The sequence below is a fragment of the Puma concolor genome, chromosome B1 (assembly GCF_028749965.1).
Source record: "Puma concolor isolate L17-30 chromosome B1, mPumCon1.1.hap2, whole genome shotgun sequence".
In the NCBI taxonomy this organism is placed as follows: Eukaryota; Metazoa; Chordata; class Mammalia; order Carnivora; family Felidae; genus Puma; species Puma concolor.
Window position 1 is genome coordinate 196147204 of NC_141670.1, and position 13854 is coordinate 196161057.

Sequence of the window (13854 nt, forward strand, 5' to 3'; positions counted from 1 at the left end):
TGTTGAGATGTTCCTGCTCCTTGACTTCTGGCCAGCAGAATGGGACAGAAGTGCCCTTGTGTAACTTCTGAATCTAAGCTTAAGGGGTTCCGTGTGTTCCTGCTTGCCTTCTTGTGCTTCTGTCATTGTCACTGCCGAGTCCCAGAATAAACACACATGAAGCACAGCTGTCCCAGCTGACCCACAGATCCACGAGAATAGCTATCTGAAGCCATTTAGTTTGGGGATGGGCTTTTACTATTTTTACTGTGGCAACAGCTAACCGTGCAAAGGCTGTGGAGAAAACGACACGGGAAGAGATGTGGAGTTTCAGGGTGGGCAGGGAAATTCTCACTGGAAAGATGACATGTGATCAGAAATGCAAGAATTGAGGGACAATATTATGATGATATCCAGTAAGGGGGAAGGTCATCTATGCAGAGGAAATAGCAAATGCAAAACCTGCTTGATGTGTTGAGGAACAGCAAGGAAGATGGTAGCTTTGGAAGAGTGAGCAAGCTAGAGCAAGTAAGAGATGAGATCTGTGGAGGACGGAAGCTGGTGGGAGGGATGCCAGCCAAGTCATAGGAAGCCTTGTGGATTAGTTTAAAGGTTTAGGTATTTGCTTTTAGAGTGAGCAAGGAAGCCATTGGAGTATTTTAAGCAGAGGGGGTGACATAGTCTGCCTTCCATTCTAACACTAATATTCTCTGTTGCTTTGAGACTATACTGAAGGGGATAAGGGCAAGTAGTGAAGTTTCCCATTAGGAAGCTACTTCGAATAATCCAGGTAAGAGCTACAGTAGTGTGGACCAATATAGAAGCAGTGAAATTGGTGAGCTATGGTCAGACTCTGGATATACTATGAAGCCAGTAGGATTTGCTAATGAATTGGTTGTGGGAGAAAGAGGAACCAAAGGTGACTCCAAGGATTTTGGCCTAAGTAACTGCACCAAAGGAATTGCTATTTATTGAAGTCAGACTGCAAAAGGAAATTGGAGTTCAAGTTTGGGCACATCAAGTTTGAGATATCTGACATGTATATGAAGATGTTGAAGAGACAGTTGGATATTTCAGTCTGAAGTTCTGGGAGCTAGGTGAGCTAGAGATACATTTAGAGATCATTAGCATATATATGTTCCTAGGGAGAAAGTATAGATAGCAAAGATGTTTGACGAACTTGCTTTGAGCTTCTGCTTTTTCAAATTTGGAGAAATTAAAAAAAAAAAACACAGGAAAGGCTAGAAGTGGCAGTCTGTGATGTAGGAGGCTTTGATACTTGGAATTCAAGAAATTGTTTTAAGAAGGCAGGGTCTTTAATAATTACAGTTTGGCTGTTGAGTAGGGAATGTGCAGAAGAGTAGTGGGAAATAGTGTTGGAAAAGTTGAAGTCAGATTATATAGGACTTTGAAATACAAGGAGAACATTTTATTCTTAAATCTGTATGTAATGAGGTACTTCCGATAAGTACTTTTTAAGCCATAGAATGATGAAGCTGAATGTTCAGAAACTTAGTCAGGTATTAGTGTATCAAATAATGGATTGAATTGGAGAGATTATTTATTTATAGTAATGCAGGGTGAAGCAATAATGGCATGGCCTGGGAAACAGAACAGGTAGAACCTATATGACTTGGTATCTGTTAATAGGATTGAAATAGGAGGAAGTAAGGGAGAGAGAAAATCGAGGACCATTCTGCACTGTGAATCTGGGTAATTGACATCCATAGAAATGGGAAGCCAGGAGGAGGAGCTGGTTTTGGAGACAAGGGGGAAAAGATTGGAGTTTTGGGTGTGTGTGCCAAGTTTGAGATTTTGATAAAGCAGTTAGGAGTCTGGAAGTCAGTTGAAAATTCAGGATCCAAAGATTTTGGGGCTAGTGACAGGATTATAACTTCTCTGCCAGGGTAACCTAGATAGAGCTACAATTAATAATGATAAGTATGGTACTGTAAGAAATCTAAATATAGAATCTTCAGGAACATCTACTTTTAAGGGGTAAGAAGAGCCAGTGAAAGAAAACTAAGAAACTTGCAGAGAAAATGAAAACCAAACAGTCCTTTATCTGTAAACCAAGGAGGGGGAAGTGTTCTTTTCATGAAAAGGGTATTAGTCATGTCATGTGCCATAGAAAAGGAGAGGAGAATGAGGAATGAGAATAAACCATTGGATTTATTTATCCATTAGCAAAACAATGGTGCTTCTCAGAGTCAGGGGAAGAGGAGCTAGATTATTAAAAGGGTTAAAGTCTGAATGTACTGAGAATGTAGAAGCAGGGGATATAATTAGTAATTGAATCATTTTGGAAGCAAAGGAAAGAGGCGCAATGGTACAAGCACACCTCTGAGATATTGTGGGTCTGGCTCCAGACCACTGTGATAAAGTGAATATCACAATAAAGTAAGTCAAATGAGTATTTTCGTTTCCCAGTGCATATGCGTGTTATGTTTACACTATACTGTAGTCTATTAAGTGTGCAATAGCATCATGCCTAAAGAAACAATGTATATATCTTAATTAAAAATATTGCTAAAAAATGCTAACCATCATCTAGGCTTTCAGCAAATTATAATCATTGATCACAGATCATCATAACAAATATAATAATAATGAAAAAGTTTGAAATATCGCAAGAATTACCAAAACATGATACAGAGACACAAAGCGAGCAAATGCTGTTGGAAAATGGCACTGACTGACTTGCCTGGCAGAGAGTTGCCACAAACCCTCAATTTGTAAAAATCATAGTACTGTGAATGTAATGGAGCTTCTTGTTTCTTGAGGTAGGCCTGTATTGCTATAAACTTGCCTCTTAGAATAGCTCTTACTGCATCCCAAAGATTTTGTTTGTCATTTTCATATGTCTCCATGTATTTTTTAATTTCCTTTAAAAAAATATTTTTAGTGTGTATTTTTTGAGACAGAGCATGAGTGGGGGAGGGGCAAAGAGAGAGGGAGTCAGATTCTGAAGCAGGTTCCAGGCTCTGAGCTGTCAGCACAGCTGACATGATGGGCTCAGAGCCCATCATGGGGCTTGAACTCACGAACTGTGAGATCATGACCTGAGCTGAAGTCGGACACTTAACCAACTGAGCCACCCAGCTGCCCCTTTAATTTCTTCTTTGATGTCATGGTTCAACCATTCTTTGTTTAGTAACATTTTATTTAGTCTCTATGTATTTGTGTTTTTTCCAGATTTTTTTTTCTTGTGATTGATTTCTAATTGCATAATAACCACTGTGGTCAGGAAAAAATGCATCATATGATCTCAGTCTTTTTGAATTCATTTAGACTTGTTTTGTGGCCTAACACATCTATCCTGGAGAAAGTTCCATGTGTACCTAAAAAGAATGTGTATCCTGTTGTTTTTGGATGGAATGCTCTGTATATATGTTAGGTCCACCTGGTTTAACGTGTCATTCAAAGCCACTGTTTCCTTGCTGATTTTCTGCCTGGATAATCTATCCATTGATATAAGTGGGGTGTTAAAGTCCCCTACCATTATTGTATTACTGTCAATTTTTTTCCCCTTATGTCTGTTAATAGTTGCTTTATGTGTTAAGGTGCTCCTATCTTGGTTGCATAGATATTTACAACTGTTATATCCTCTTCTTAGACTATTCCCTTTATTATTATATAGCATTCTTTGTCTCTTGTTATAGTCTTTAAAGTCTATTTTGTCCAATATAAATACTACTACCCCAGCTTATTTTAATTTCCATTTGTGTGGTAAATATTTTTCCATCCCTTCCTTTCAGTCTTCACGCATCTGTCAAAAAATCATTTGAGCATGCTTCCCCATGGTATGTTATTTTTATGCTAGCTTCTAAAGAAGCTAGAAGGAGAAGAACAAAAAAGTCCAAAGCCAGTAGAAGGAAGGAAATAATAAAGATCAGAGCAGAAATAAGTGAAAAAGATAAAAAAAAAAAAAATAAAATAAAAAAGAAACCAGGAGGTGGTTCTTTGAAAAGGTAAACAAACAATTGATAAACCTTTAGCCAGACAGACCCATCAAGGGGGAAAAAAAAAAGACTCAAAATCAGAAATGAAGGAAGAGAAAGAACAACTGACCAGAGAAATTATTTTAAGAGAATATTATGAAAAATTATATACCAACAAACTGGACAACTTAGAAGAAATGGAGAAGAAATGGATAAATTTCTAGAAATATGTAACTTAAAACTAAATCAGGAAGAAATACAAAATTTGAACATACCAATTACTAGCAATGAAATTGAATTAGTAGTCAAAAAACTAACAAAAGTTTAGGACCAGATGGCTTCACAGGTGAATTCTACCAAACATTTAAAGAAGAGTTAATACCTACTCTTTTCAAACTATTCCAAAAAATAGAAGAGGAAAGAAAGCTTCCAAATTCATTCTACAAGGCCAGCATTACCCTGACACCAAAATCAGACAAAAACACCACAAAAAGAGAAAACTACAGGCCAGTATCTCTGATGAACATAGATGCAAAAAATCCTCAACAAAATATCCTCAAACCAAATAAAAAATATATTTAAAAAGTCATTCACCACGATCAGGTGGGATTTATTCTAAGGATTCAAGGGTGGCTCAATATTCACAAATTAATCAACATAATAAATCACATTAACAAGAAAAAGGATAAAAACCATACGATCATCTCAACAGATGAAAAAAAGCATTTGGCAAAGTACAACATCCATTCATGATAAAAACTCTCAACAAAGATTTAGAGGGAACATGCCTCAACATAATAAAGGCCATATATGAAAAACCCACAACCCACATGATACTCAATGGTGAAAAACAGAGCTTTTCTTCTAACATCAGGAATAAGGCAAAGATGTTCACTTTCACCACTTTTATTCAACATAGTACTGGAAGTCCTAGCCATAGCGATCAGACAAAAAGAAAAGGCATCCAAATTGGTAAGGAAGAAATAAAACTTTTGCTATTTGCAGATGACATAATACTATATAAAGAAAACCCTAAAGATTCTACCAAAAACTCCTAGAACTGATAAATGAATTCAGTAAAGTTGCAGAATAGAAAATTAATACAAAGAAATCTGTTACAGTTCTATACACTAATAATGAAATAGCAGAAAGAAATTAATAATCCTATTTACAATTGTGCTAAAAATAATAAAATATGTAGGAATAAACTTCACTAAGGAGGTGAAAGACCTGTACTCTGAAAACTATTAAGCATTGACAAAAGAAATTGACACAAACAAATGGAAAAATATTCCCTCGTCATAGAGGGAAGAACAAATATTGTTAAAATGTTCATACTAGCCAAAGCAATCTACAGATTTAATGCAATACCTATCAAAATACCAAAGCATTTTTCATAGAACTAGAACAAATCCCAAATTTGTATGGGACCACAAAAGACCCCGAATAGACAAAGCAATCTTGAAAAAGAAGAACAAAACTGGAGGTATCACAATCCCAGATATCAAGAAATACTACAAAGTTGTAGTAAAGCAGTATGGTATTGGCACAAAAATGGACACATAGATCATAGAACAGAATAGAGAGCCCAGAAATAAACCCATGCTTATATAGTCAATCTTCTAAAAGGAGGCAAGAATATGCAAGGGGAAAAACAAATGGTGTTGGGAAGACATGCAAAAGAATGAACTGGCCCACTTTCTTACACCACACTCACAGAAAAAAAAACTCAAAATAGGTTACAGGTCTAAATATGAGACCTGAAACCACAAGAATCCTAGAAGAGAGAACCAGTAGTAATTTCTCTGATACTGGCTGTAGCCACATTTTTCTAGATATGTCTCCTGAGAGAAGGGAAACAAAGGCAAAAATAAAATACTGAGACTACATCAAACAAACAAACAAACAAACAAAAAAAACCTGTGCAGCATAGGAAACAACAAAACTAAAGGACAACCTATAGAATGAGAGAAGATATTTGCAAATGACATATCCGATAAAGGGTAAGTATCCAAAATACATAAAGAACTTACATGACTCAACACCAGAAAACAAAACAAAACCCCAAGTAATCCAATTAAAAAAATGGACAGAAGACATGAACATTTTTCCAAAGAAGACATACAGATGGCCAACAAACATTTGGAAAGACTTCCAGTATCACTAGTCATCAGGGAAATGCAAATCAAAATCACGATGAGATAGCACCTCACACCTGTCAGAATGACTCAAATCAAAAATCTAAGAAACAAGTGTTGACAAAGATGTGGAGCAAAAGGAATCCTTGTGCACTCTTGGTGGGAAGGCAAAGTGGTGCAACCACTGTATGACTGTATGGAGACTTCTCAAGAAATTAAAAAGAACTGCCATATCCAGTAATTCCACTACAGGGTATTAACCCAAAGAATATGAAAACACTAATTCAAAAAGATATATGTACCCCTAAGTTTATTATAGCATTATTTACAATAGCCAAATTATGGAAGCAGCCCAAGTGTCCATCAGTAGATGAATGGATAAAGAACTATATATGTACAATAGAATATTACTCAGCCATAAACCTTGCCATTTGCTATGACATGAGTGGAGCTAGAGAGTATATATGGTCAGAGAAAGACAAATACCACATGGTTTCACTCATATGTGGGGTTTAAGAAACAAAACAAGCAAAGGGAAAAAAATAAGAGACAGATCGAGAGACAAATTCTTAATTGTAGAGAACAAACTGATGACTACCAGAGGGTAGGTAGGTGGGGGATGGGTGAAACAGGTGATAGGCATTAAGGAGTGCACTTGTGATGAACACAAGGTGGTGTATGGAAGTGTTGAATCACTATATTGTACACAAGAAACTAATATCACACTGTATGTTAACTAACTAAATACTTGAAATAATAAAAATGTTTCTAAAGTAAAAAAATATCTTCTATAAATATAGTACATTTGTGTTTCATGAAACGCTATTTGAACATTAAAAAAAAAAAAAAAGCGAAACACGGATATCACCTTACCCCTGTCAGAATGACTAAACCAAAAAGACAAGAAAGAACAAGTGTTGACAAGGATGTGGAGGAAAAGGAATTACCGTATGATCCGGTAATTCCAGTACTGGGTATTTCCCCAAAGAAAACGAAAACAATTTGAAAAGATATATTCACCTCTTTTATTTATTGTAGCACTATTTACAATAGCCAAGATAAGGAAAGAACCCAAGTGTCCACTGATAGACTGAATGGATAAAGAAGATATGGTACATATATATACAATGGAATATTACTGAGCCATAGAAAAGAATGAGATCTTGTCATTTGTGATAATTGGATGGACCTAGAGGGTATAATGCTAAGTGAGATAAGTCAAACAGAGAAAAATAACATATGACTTTAAGCGTATGTGGAATTTAAGGTAAGTCAAAAAGACAAACCAAAACAAAACAAAAAAACCCAGACTCTTAAACACAGAGAACTAACTGGTGGTTGCTGGAGGGAGGTGGGTTGGGGGAATGGGTGAAATAGATAAAGGCAATCAAGAGCACATTTCTTAAGGTGAGTACTGAGTAATCTATAAAATTATTGAATCATCGTATTGTACACGGGAAGCTAATATAACACTATGTTAATGGTACTTCAGTACAAAATACACATTGGGGATGCATGCTCAAATGATTTTTCTGACAGATGCCTAAAGTTCAGAGACCACTAAGGTAGAGAATGATGATAAAAAGAATGACAGCAGTTAGTAAAGAGTTATCCCTGTTTGTTAGCTGCTTTGCATTGATCATCTCGTCTGCAGCTTACAACACTCTACAACATAATTGCTACCATTGTTACCTCCAGTGAAGGAGCTGAGGCTGTATGACATAAGAAACTTTCCCAAGCTCACACAGCTAGTAAGTGATGACACTGAAGTTTAAACTCCGGTACTCGGACCTCGTAACTCCTGTTTTTAACCAGTCTTCTACAGTACCCTTCGTAATTAAGTGTGCTTCCAAAACTGGGTGTAACCAGAATCACCTGGTGGTCCTGGGAATCTGTCTTTAAAAGGGGAAGGGAAGGAGGAAAGGGGCGGGGGAAGAAAAAGGAAGAAGGATGGAAGGGAGGGACCCAGTTTTCCCAGGTGGTAGATTTGCCTCACTTAGCTCTCAAAACACACTGAGGACAGAGCCAGGACACAAACTCAGGTCCTCTGCATCTAAGTTCTATATATTTTCCTTATCCTCATTCTTCTCAGCTGATCAGGCGACTAATTCAACTAAAAGTTATTATTGTTGCCACTGTGCTTGATACTACATTTAACTGGTATATGTATATGATTATATACATTTTTTTTGATACATAAAATAGTAAATCAGGTCAATTAAAAAAAAGCCATCCAATGGTAATACTTACATTATCGGGACCTATTAAACAGCCCACACTTTTTAAGGGACAGAATGTATCGAATTGTCCATAAAAATGTCCACTGCAAGGATTCCATATTAAATAGTGACTTTGCTCCCGAGTTAGAACATAGGCAGTTGGACCCTGAAGGAAAATAGTCATTAAAACAACTTCCAACTAATTATGCAATTGAAGTCAAGATTAGTTTGCACACACAATTCGTTATTTTAGTTGGACCCCTAATTTCTAAAATTAATGGCTAATGGTGGAAACTAGTTTGAAGTTCTAGGTTGCACTGGATTTAAGAAATAAAATCAAATGTTCCTTTTTGCAAAATGCACGTATCTGCTACTGCCTTGTAATAGACCAAACAGGGATAACTGATTAAGTATTGAGAAGGCAAACAATTATGCCTGAGTACTACATTAACTAGTACTTGATACACTTTTATAATTATGTAAATGCATGGAAGATGTTTTGAAAAACATACCAAACTGTTAACAGTGAACACACCTAGGGGGTGGGGGTGGGTGGGTTTGGGGGTTGAGTCTGAAGAAGTACTTTAACTTTTTACTCAGAATACTTGAGTCTTACTGGATTTTTTTTTTTTTTTTAATTCCAATAGCGAACATTTATTCATTTACCTCTCCTGTATGGATTTGCTTTGCTGCTTACAACAGCCTTCTGGGGAAGGCAGGGTAAAAATTATCCTAGTTTCCTTAAAAGCTCAGAGTTGTGAACTGACTCGCTTAGAGCCACACAGCTCATGAGGAATAGGCAGAGCCTGGAACTCGGGTCTTGTGACTTCCTAGCCTAGTGTTCTCTTTCTTTTACCAGGCTCTCTGGAAGATGACGGTGGAGAATGCATCCGTTTTTCGGATGTGATCCTACCTGCCTAGTGGCAACTCGTGCTACTTAATTCCCGAGGAGTCCTAGAGCCCTGTGGCCTCTTTTCGATACACTCTTTGGATACACTGCTTCAATTCACGTGAATTTTCTAAACTCATACCCCCAACTACCCCAAACGCGCCCCAAATTGAGGGATATTTGCTGTGGGCTGGGGAAACAAATTCTAATCGTTTGCTGTCTCCAGTCTAATAAGATGAATAATAATGATATCAAAAGATAGCTGCTTACATTCTTTTCTTTGCTGCTGAGGTTGTCTGCTCTGTTCTGCTGTACCTGCTGCTTAGTAGCAGGTGCCTGAGGAAGCAGTGGGCATGAGAAGGGAGATCTCTCACCTTGCCACTAGTGATCTAACACTAGATCACTAAGGGAATCAGAATTCTTAGCAACATGGGCAGGTGTGGGCTCGTACTACAAGGACAGAGTCAGGTGGGGCCTTTGAGTGGTCAACGGTTCAGATTTGCCGAAAAAAAGCCCCTGATCTGAAGCACCGATCAGAGTCCAAGTGCCACTGAAAAAACGATTTCATGTCTAATCACTGGTTCTCTCTGCCCATAATGGAATCTCTGGGCCACTTGCCTTGCAACTCGAAGGATCGCTATGCAAATTAGTACTGTTCATTTTCTGGAACATAACAGCCATGTTAGACAACTCCACTCCTCTGTAGGAGCCAGCCTGTGTGGTCTTACCTCAGGAATAGCACTGCCCATCACCAGCCAGGCCTTTTTACCCAGGGAGAGAAAATAATTACATAGTAAAACCGCATGCTCTTCTTCGTCTCCTGCCAGGAGATCAAGAAATTGCTGACAGGAAGAAAAGAAAAATTACACTGTGTAGATTGACTGCTTCATTCTGGATTGGACATACAGGATTTTTCAAAAGTCACTGTTAAAATTAGTGCCTTAAAGTATAGACCTATTTTAAAAATCTGTTTCCAGATTTTGATACTATGTTTTAAATCATTAAAAAAGAAAAACACAGTGGCGACTGGGTGGCTCAGTCGGTTGAGCGTCCAACTTCAGCTCAGGTCATAGTCTCGCGGTCCGTGAGTTCGAGCCCCGTGTCGGGCTCTGTGCTGACAGCTCGGAGCCTGGAGTTTGCTTCTGATTCTATGTCTCCCTCTCTCTCTGCCCCTCCCCTGCTCATGCTCTGTCTCACTCAAAAATACATACACATTAAAAAAAATTTAAAAAAAAAACAGAACACTTCTATCGGACATGGTATTTTCTCTGACATCGATTCCATGGATTCCTAGAATCACCACTATGAGTAGGGGAGACAAATTTCAAACTTTTACTCTTCATTTTGAATTTATAGATAATAGCTCCCTGTGTGTTGAATATGTTTTTAAATACTATTTTTAGAGCAGTTTTAGGTTCACGGCAAAGTCGGGAAGAAGAAATGTTCCATCTACCTCTGTTTCCACACACTGTCAACATCTACCTACAGAGTGGTCTGAGTGTTAATAATGAAGAAACCTACAGTGACATGTCATAATTAATTACCCAAAGTCCACAGCTTACAGTAGGGTTCACTCTTGGTGTGGTACATTCTATGGGTTTTGACAAATGTGTAATGACATGTACCCATCATTAGAGTATCACAGAATTTTCACTGCCCTAAAAATCATTTGTGCTCTGCTTACTCATATCTCCCCTTTCCCTGCCCCCAAATTATTTTAAGCATATTGCATGCATTAACTCATTTCATCCTAGAATAAACCCTTGAGGGAAGTACTCATCTTCCAGTTTTATAGATGAGGAAATGGAAACACAGGTGAGGTAATACTTAGGAAGCGGTAAAGCCAGTCTGGCTCTACGGCACACGAATTATTCTGTCCTTTGCATATTTTCTTTAGATGTCTTGAGGTTACGGAAATGTTACCTCTAATACTGTCAACATTATGTTGCCAAAATAGACTGGGGAGCAAAAATTTAAAGTGTACCTGAATTTCAACAAAAATAATAAGATGTGCTTAAATTTCTTTGGTCTAGAGCTATCCTTAACGGGAGTTGTATAACATAGTTTAATTTTATGCAAACACAGCACCACATGAGACCCAGAAGCAGAATACCTGTGATAAGGTCTGTGTTCGTGTCCTACTACCTAGGAGCCATTTGGATGTATCGTAACATACGTGGATTGCAAATTCCAGGAGGGCAGAGGCCATGTTTATTTTGCTCATAGCCACAGTTTAGTACAGTGTGTGATATGTAGTGTGTGACCAGGAAATACACACTGAATCAGTAATGACACGGTTTGCCATAAAAAGCCCATCAGTTGTGGAGTATGTAATTTCCAAATGTAATATAGAGTGTCATTTTGATTTTTTTTCTTTTAATGAATAAATCTGGGATATTGCTGAGGTAATACTGGGAGGCCAAATCAGTATTAAGATACCTGAAGTACTTTTTGTTATTATTTGTACAAACAAAAGTTTTTCGTAATTTCTGAACTTGGGCAAATCGAACCAGAAAGACAAAATACTTCAGAATTTAGCTCATCCTGTCAAACAGATGACCAAATGGATTTTTATAAGGACTAATGAATGTTGCAATTTAAAATTATACGAGCCTTTGGCCAATATTCAGTGAAGTCAGCTCAAACTGGTAAATCTGTGAGGGAGAACTACTTACGTCAGATGTGCTCCACAGGTCACAGATGCCAGCAAATGAAACAGTGTCAGGCAAGAAAGGAATCAATGACACATACCGGGCCACCAGTTCCTGTTTAAGCAAAAAAATAATTAAACAGTTCCTGTTTGAAAAAATTAATTTCTGATAAGATACATACCTAGATATTCGACCTCATTTTCTTGTAAGAGTTCTATCTATCACAAAATTGATGTGTGCGGAATGAAGTGAGGGCTGAGTGCTTACCAAGCTAGGTGTTGTGTTAACACTCATTTCACCCTCTCCAAGCACCCTAGGAAGGAGGTCACTGTTAATATCCTTTTACAGATGAAGACACTGGCTCCTAGGTCTCTTTGAAATGTTCTCTCTTTTTTTTTCCTGCACTTCCTTACTTGATGGTATAGGAAGACTTTCTTTTTTTTTTTTTATGTTTATTTATTTTTGACAGAGAGAGAGAGAGAGAGAGAGAGAGAGAGAGAGTGTGAGCGCATGAGCGGGGGAGGGGCAAGAAAGAGGGAGACACAGAATCCGAAACAGGCTCCAGGCTCTGAGCTGTCAGCACAGAGCCCGATGCAGGGCTCGAACTCACGGACCGCGAGATCATGACTGAGCCGAAGTTGGAGGCTCAACCAACTGAGCCACCCAGGCACCCCTAGAAAGACTTTCTACAATCATCTTGTATTTTCTCTAGCCCAGTCCAAAAAGCAGCCACTTCTCTAAGGAGCTTTTTAGAGGATAATCGTATTTAGAAACAAAGATCAGGGCATCATTGTAGTTATAGCTCCTATTCATGCAACTTCTAAGCAGGTTGAACATCTTTTTCATATGCTTACTTGGCCTTTCAAGTTTACACTTCTCTGAATTTTTTTTTTTTTTTAATTTTAATCTTTATTTTTGAGAGAGGGAGAGACAGAGTGCGAGTGGGGGAGGGGCGGAGAGAGAGTGAGACACAGAATCTGAGGCAGCCTCGGGCTCGAACTCAGGAACTTCCAGATCATGACCTGAGCTGAAGTCGGACATTCAACCGACTGAGCCACCCAGATGCCCCTCTTTTTTGTTCGTTTTAAAGGAGAAAACTTGTATTGGCACAGCCATTCCTATCCTTGTTGAATTAACAGAGTGAAACAGTGATTTTTAAACAGTTACAGCTGGTTTCTCCCAAATGAATCTCACGGTAGTAGGTTGGTAGGCCGGTCGGGTCACAACGCCCTAGTTTCGTTGTAAGGAGACCCACAGGCTATGAAGAAAGCACAGCTTTTCCAATTGCCACTCTTTCATTCACGTGCTCAGCTGAGGTGCACAAAACATAAATAAAACTTCTAACAAGGAATCCTGCCAAGAACGAGACCAGAGAGGGTGAGCAACCCTGCCGAGCTCAAGAGATGCAGGGGCCCTGGGAGAATGGCTTTCTCCAAAGGGCTGTCCCACTACTTTTCTTCTCAGCCTGTTCCAAACCCAGCAAGCTACCTGCTTGGTGAGGGTTTGCCTGGTTAGGAACGCCGCTCTCTTTTCCTTTGGAAAACCTACGAACCTCCAGGTCTCTGTCTTCGCTCCCAGTACGCACGGGTGGGGGAGGGGTGCGGCGGTGCTGCCGGCCGGGGGGGGGGGGGGGGGGGCCCAACCAGGCACCAGTCTTTGGGGGAAGGGCTCGCTCTGCTGGCGGCGGTGGCCGGCACGGCCCCCGTGGGCACTGTGACAGCAGTCCATTGAACGGGCTGGGAGGTAGCCGGGCCTTGGACGTGTCTGCTTAGAAGAGGGCTCTGGTGGTAGACGCGAGGTTTGGCCCAATCCTTCAGGCCCCGTCTGAAGCCTCTTGTGTCTTCTGTGAACTCAAAGAATAAAAGACATTCCTACCCTCCATCTCATCACCAGCTCAACTGGCTATAACTAGGGGAAACGGCCCCTGGCTGGCGGGACAAGTCCCACCGTGAGTTTCTATTTCAGTATTCTGCACGTTTTGTTACTGATTTGCAGGTGTTTTTAAAAATATATTCTAGTTGGTATTCCTTTGGCTAT

General features: G+C 39.0%; 1 protein-coding gene across 7 annotated transcripts in view; it reads right to left on the minus strand.

Moving 5' to 3' along the window:
• The window catches only part of CC2D2A (coiled-coil and C2 domain containing 2A), a 145239-nt gene that overhangs the window by 6382 nt on the left and 125003 nt on the right, over positions 1-13854 (minus strand). For 5 of the 7 annotated variants that reach the window (XM_086705413.1, XM_086705409.1, XM_086705411.1 and 2 more), the window contains 3 exons: positions 11842-11931; positions 9895-10008; positions 8309-8443 (listed from right to left, as the gene is read on the minus strand). In XM_086705413.1, coding sequence (XP_086561539.1) covers positions 8309-8443; positions 9895-10008; positions 11842-11931 — 339 coding nt within the window. The remainder of the gene's footprint in view (positions 1-8308; positions 8444-9894; positions 10009-11841; positions 11932-13854) is intronic. The other 2 variants (XM_086705416.1, XM_086705414.1) reach the window with 1 other exon arrangement.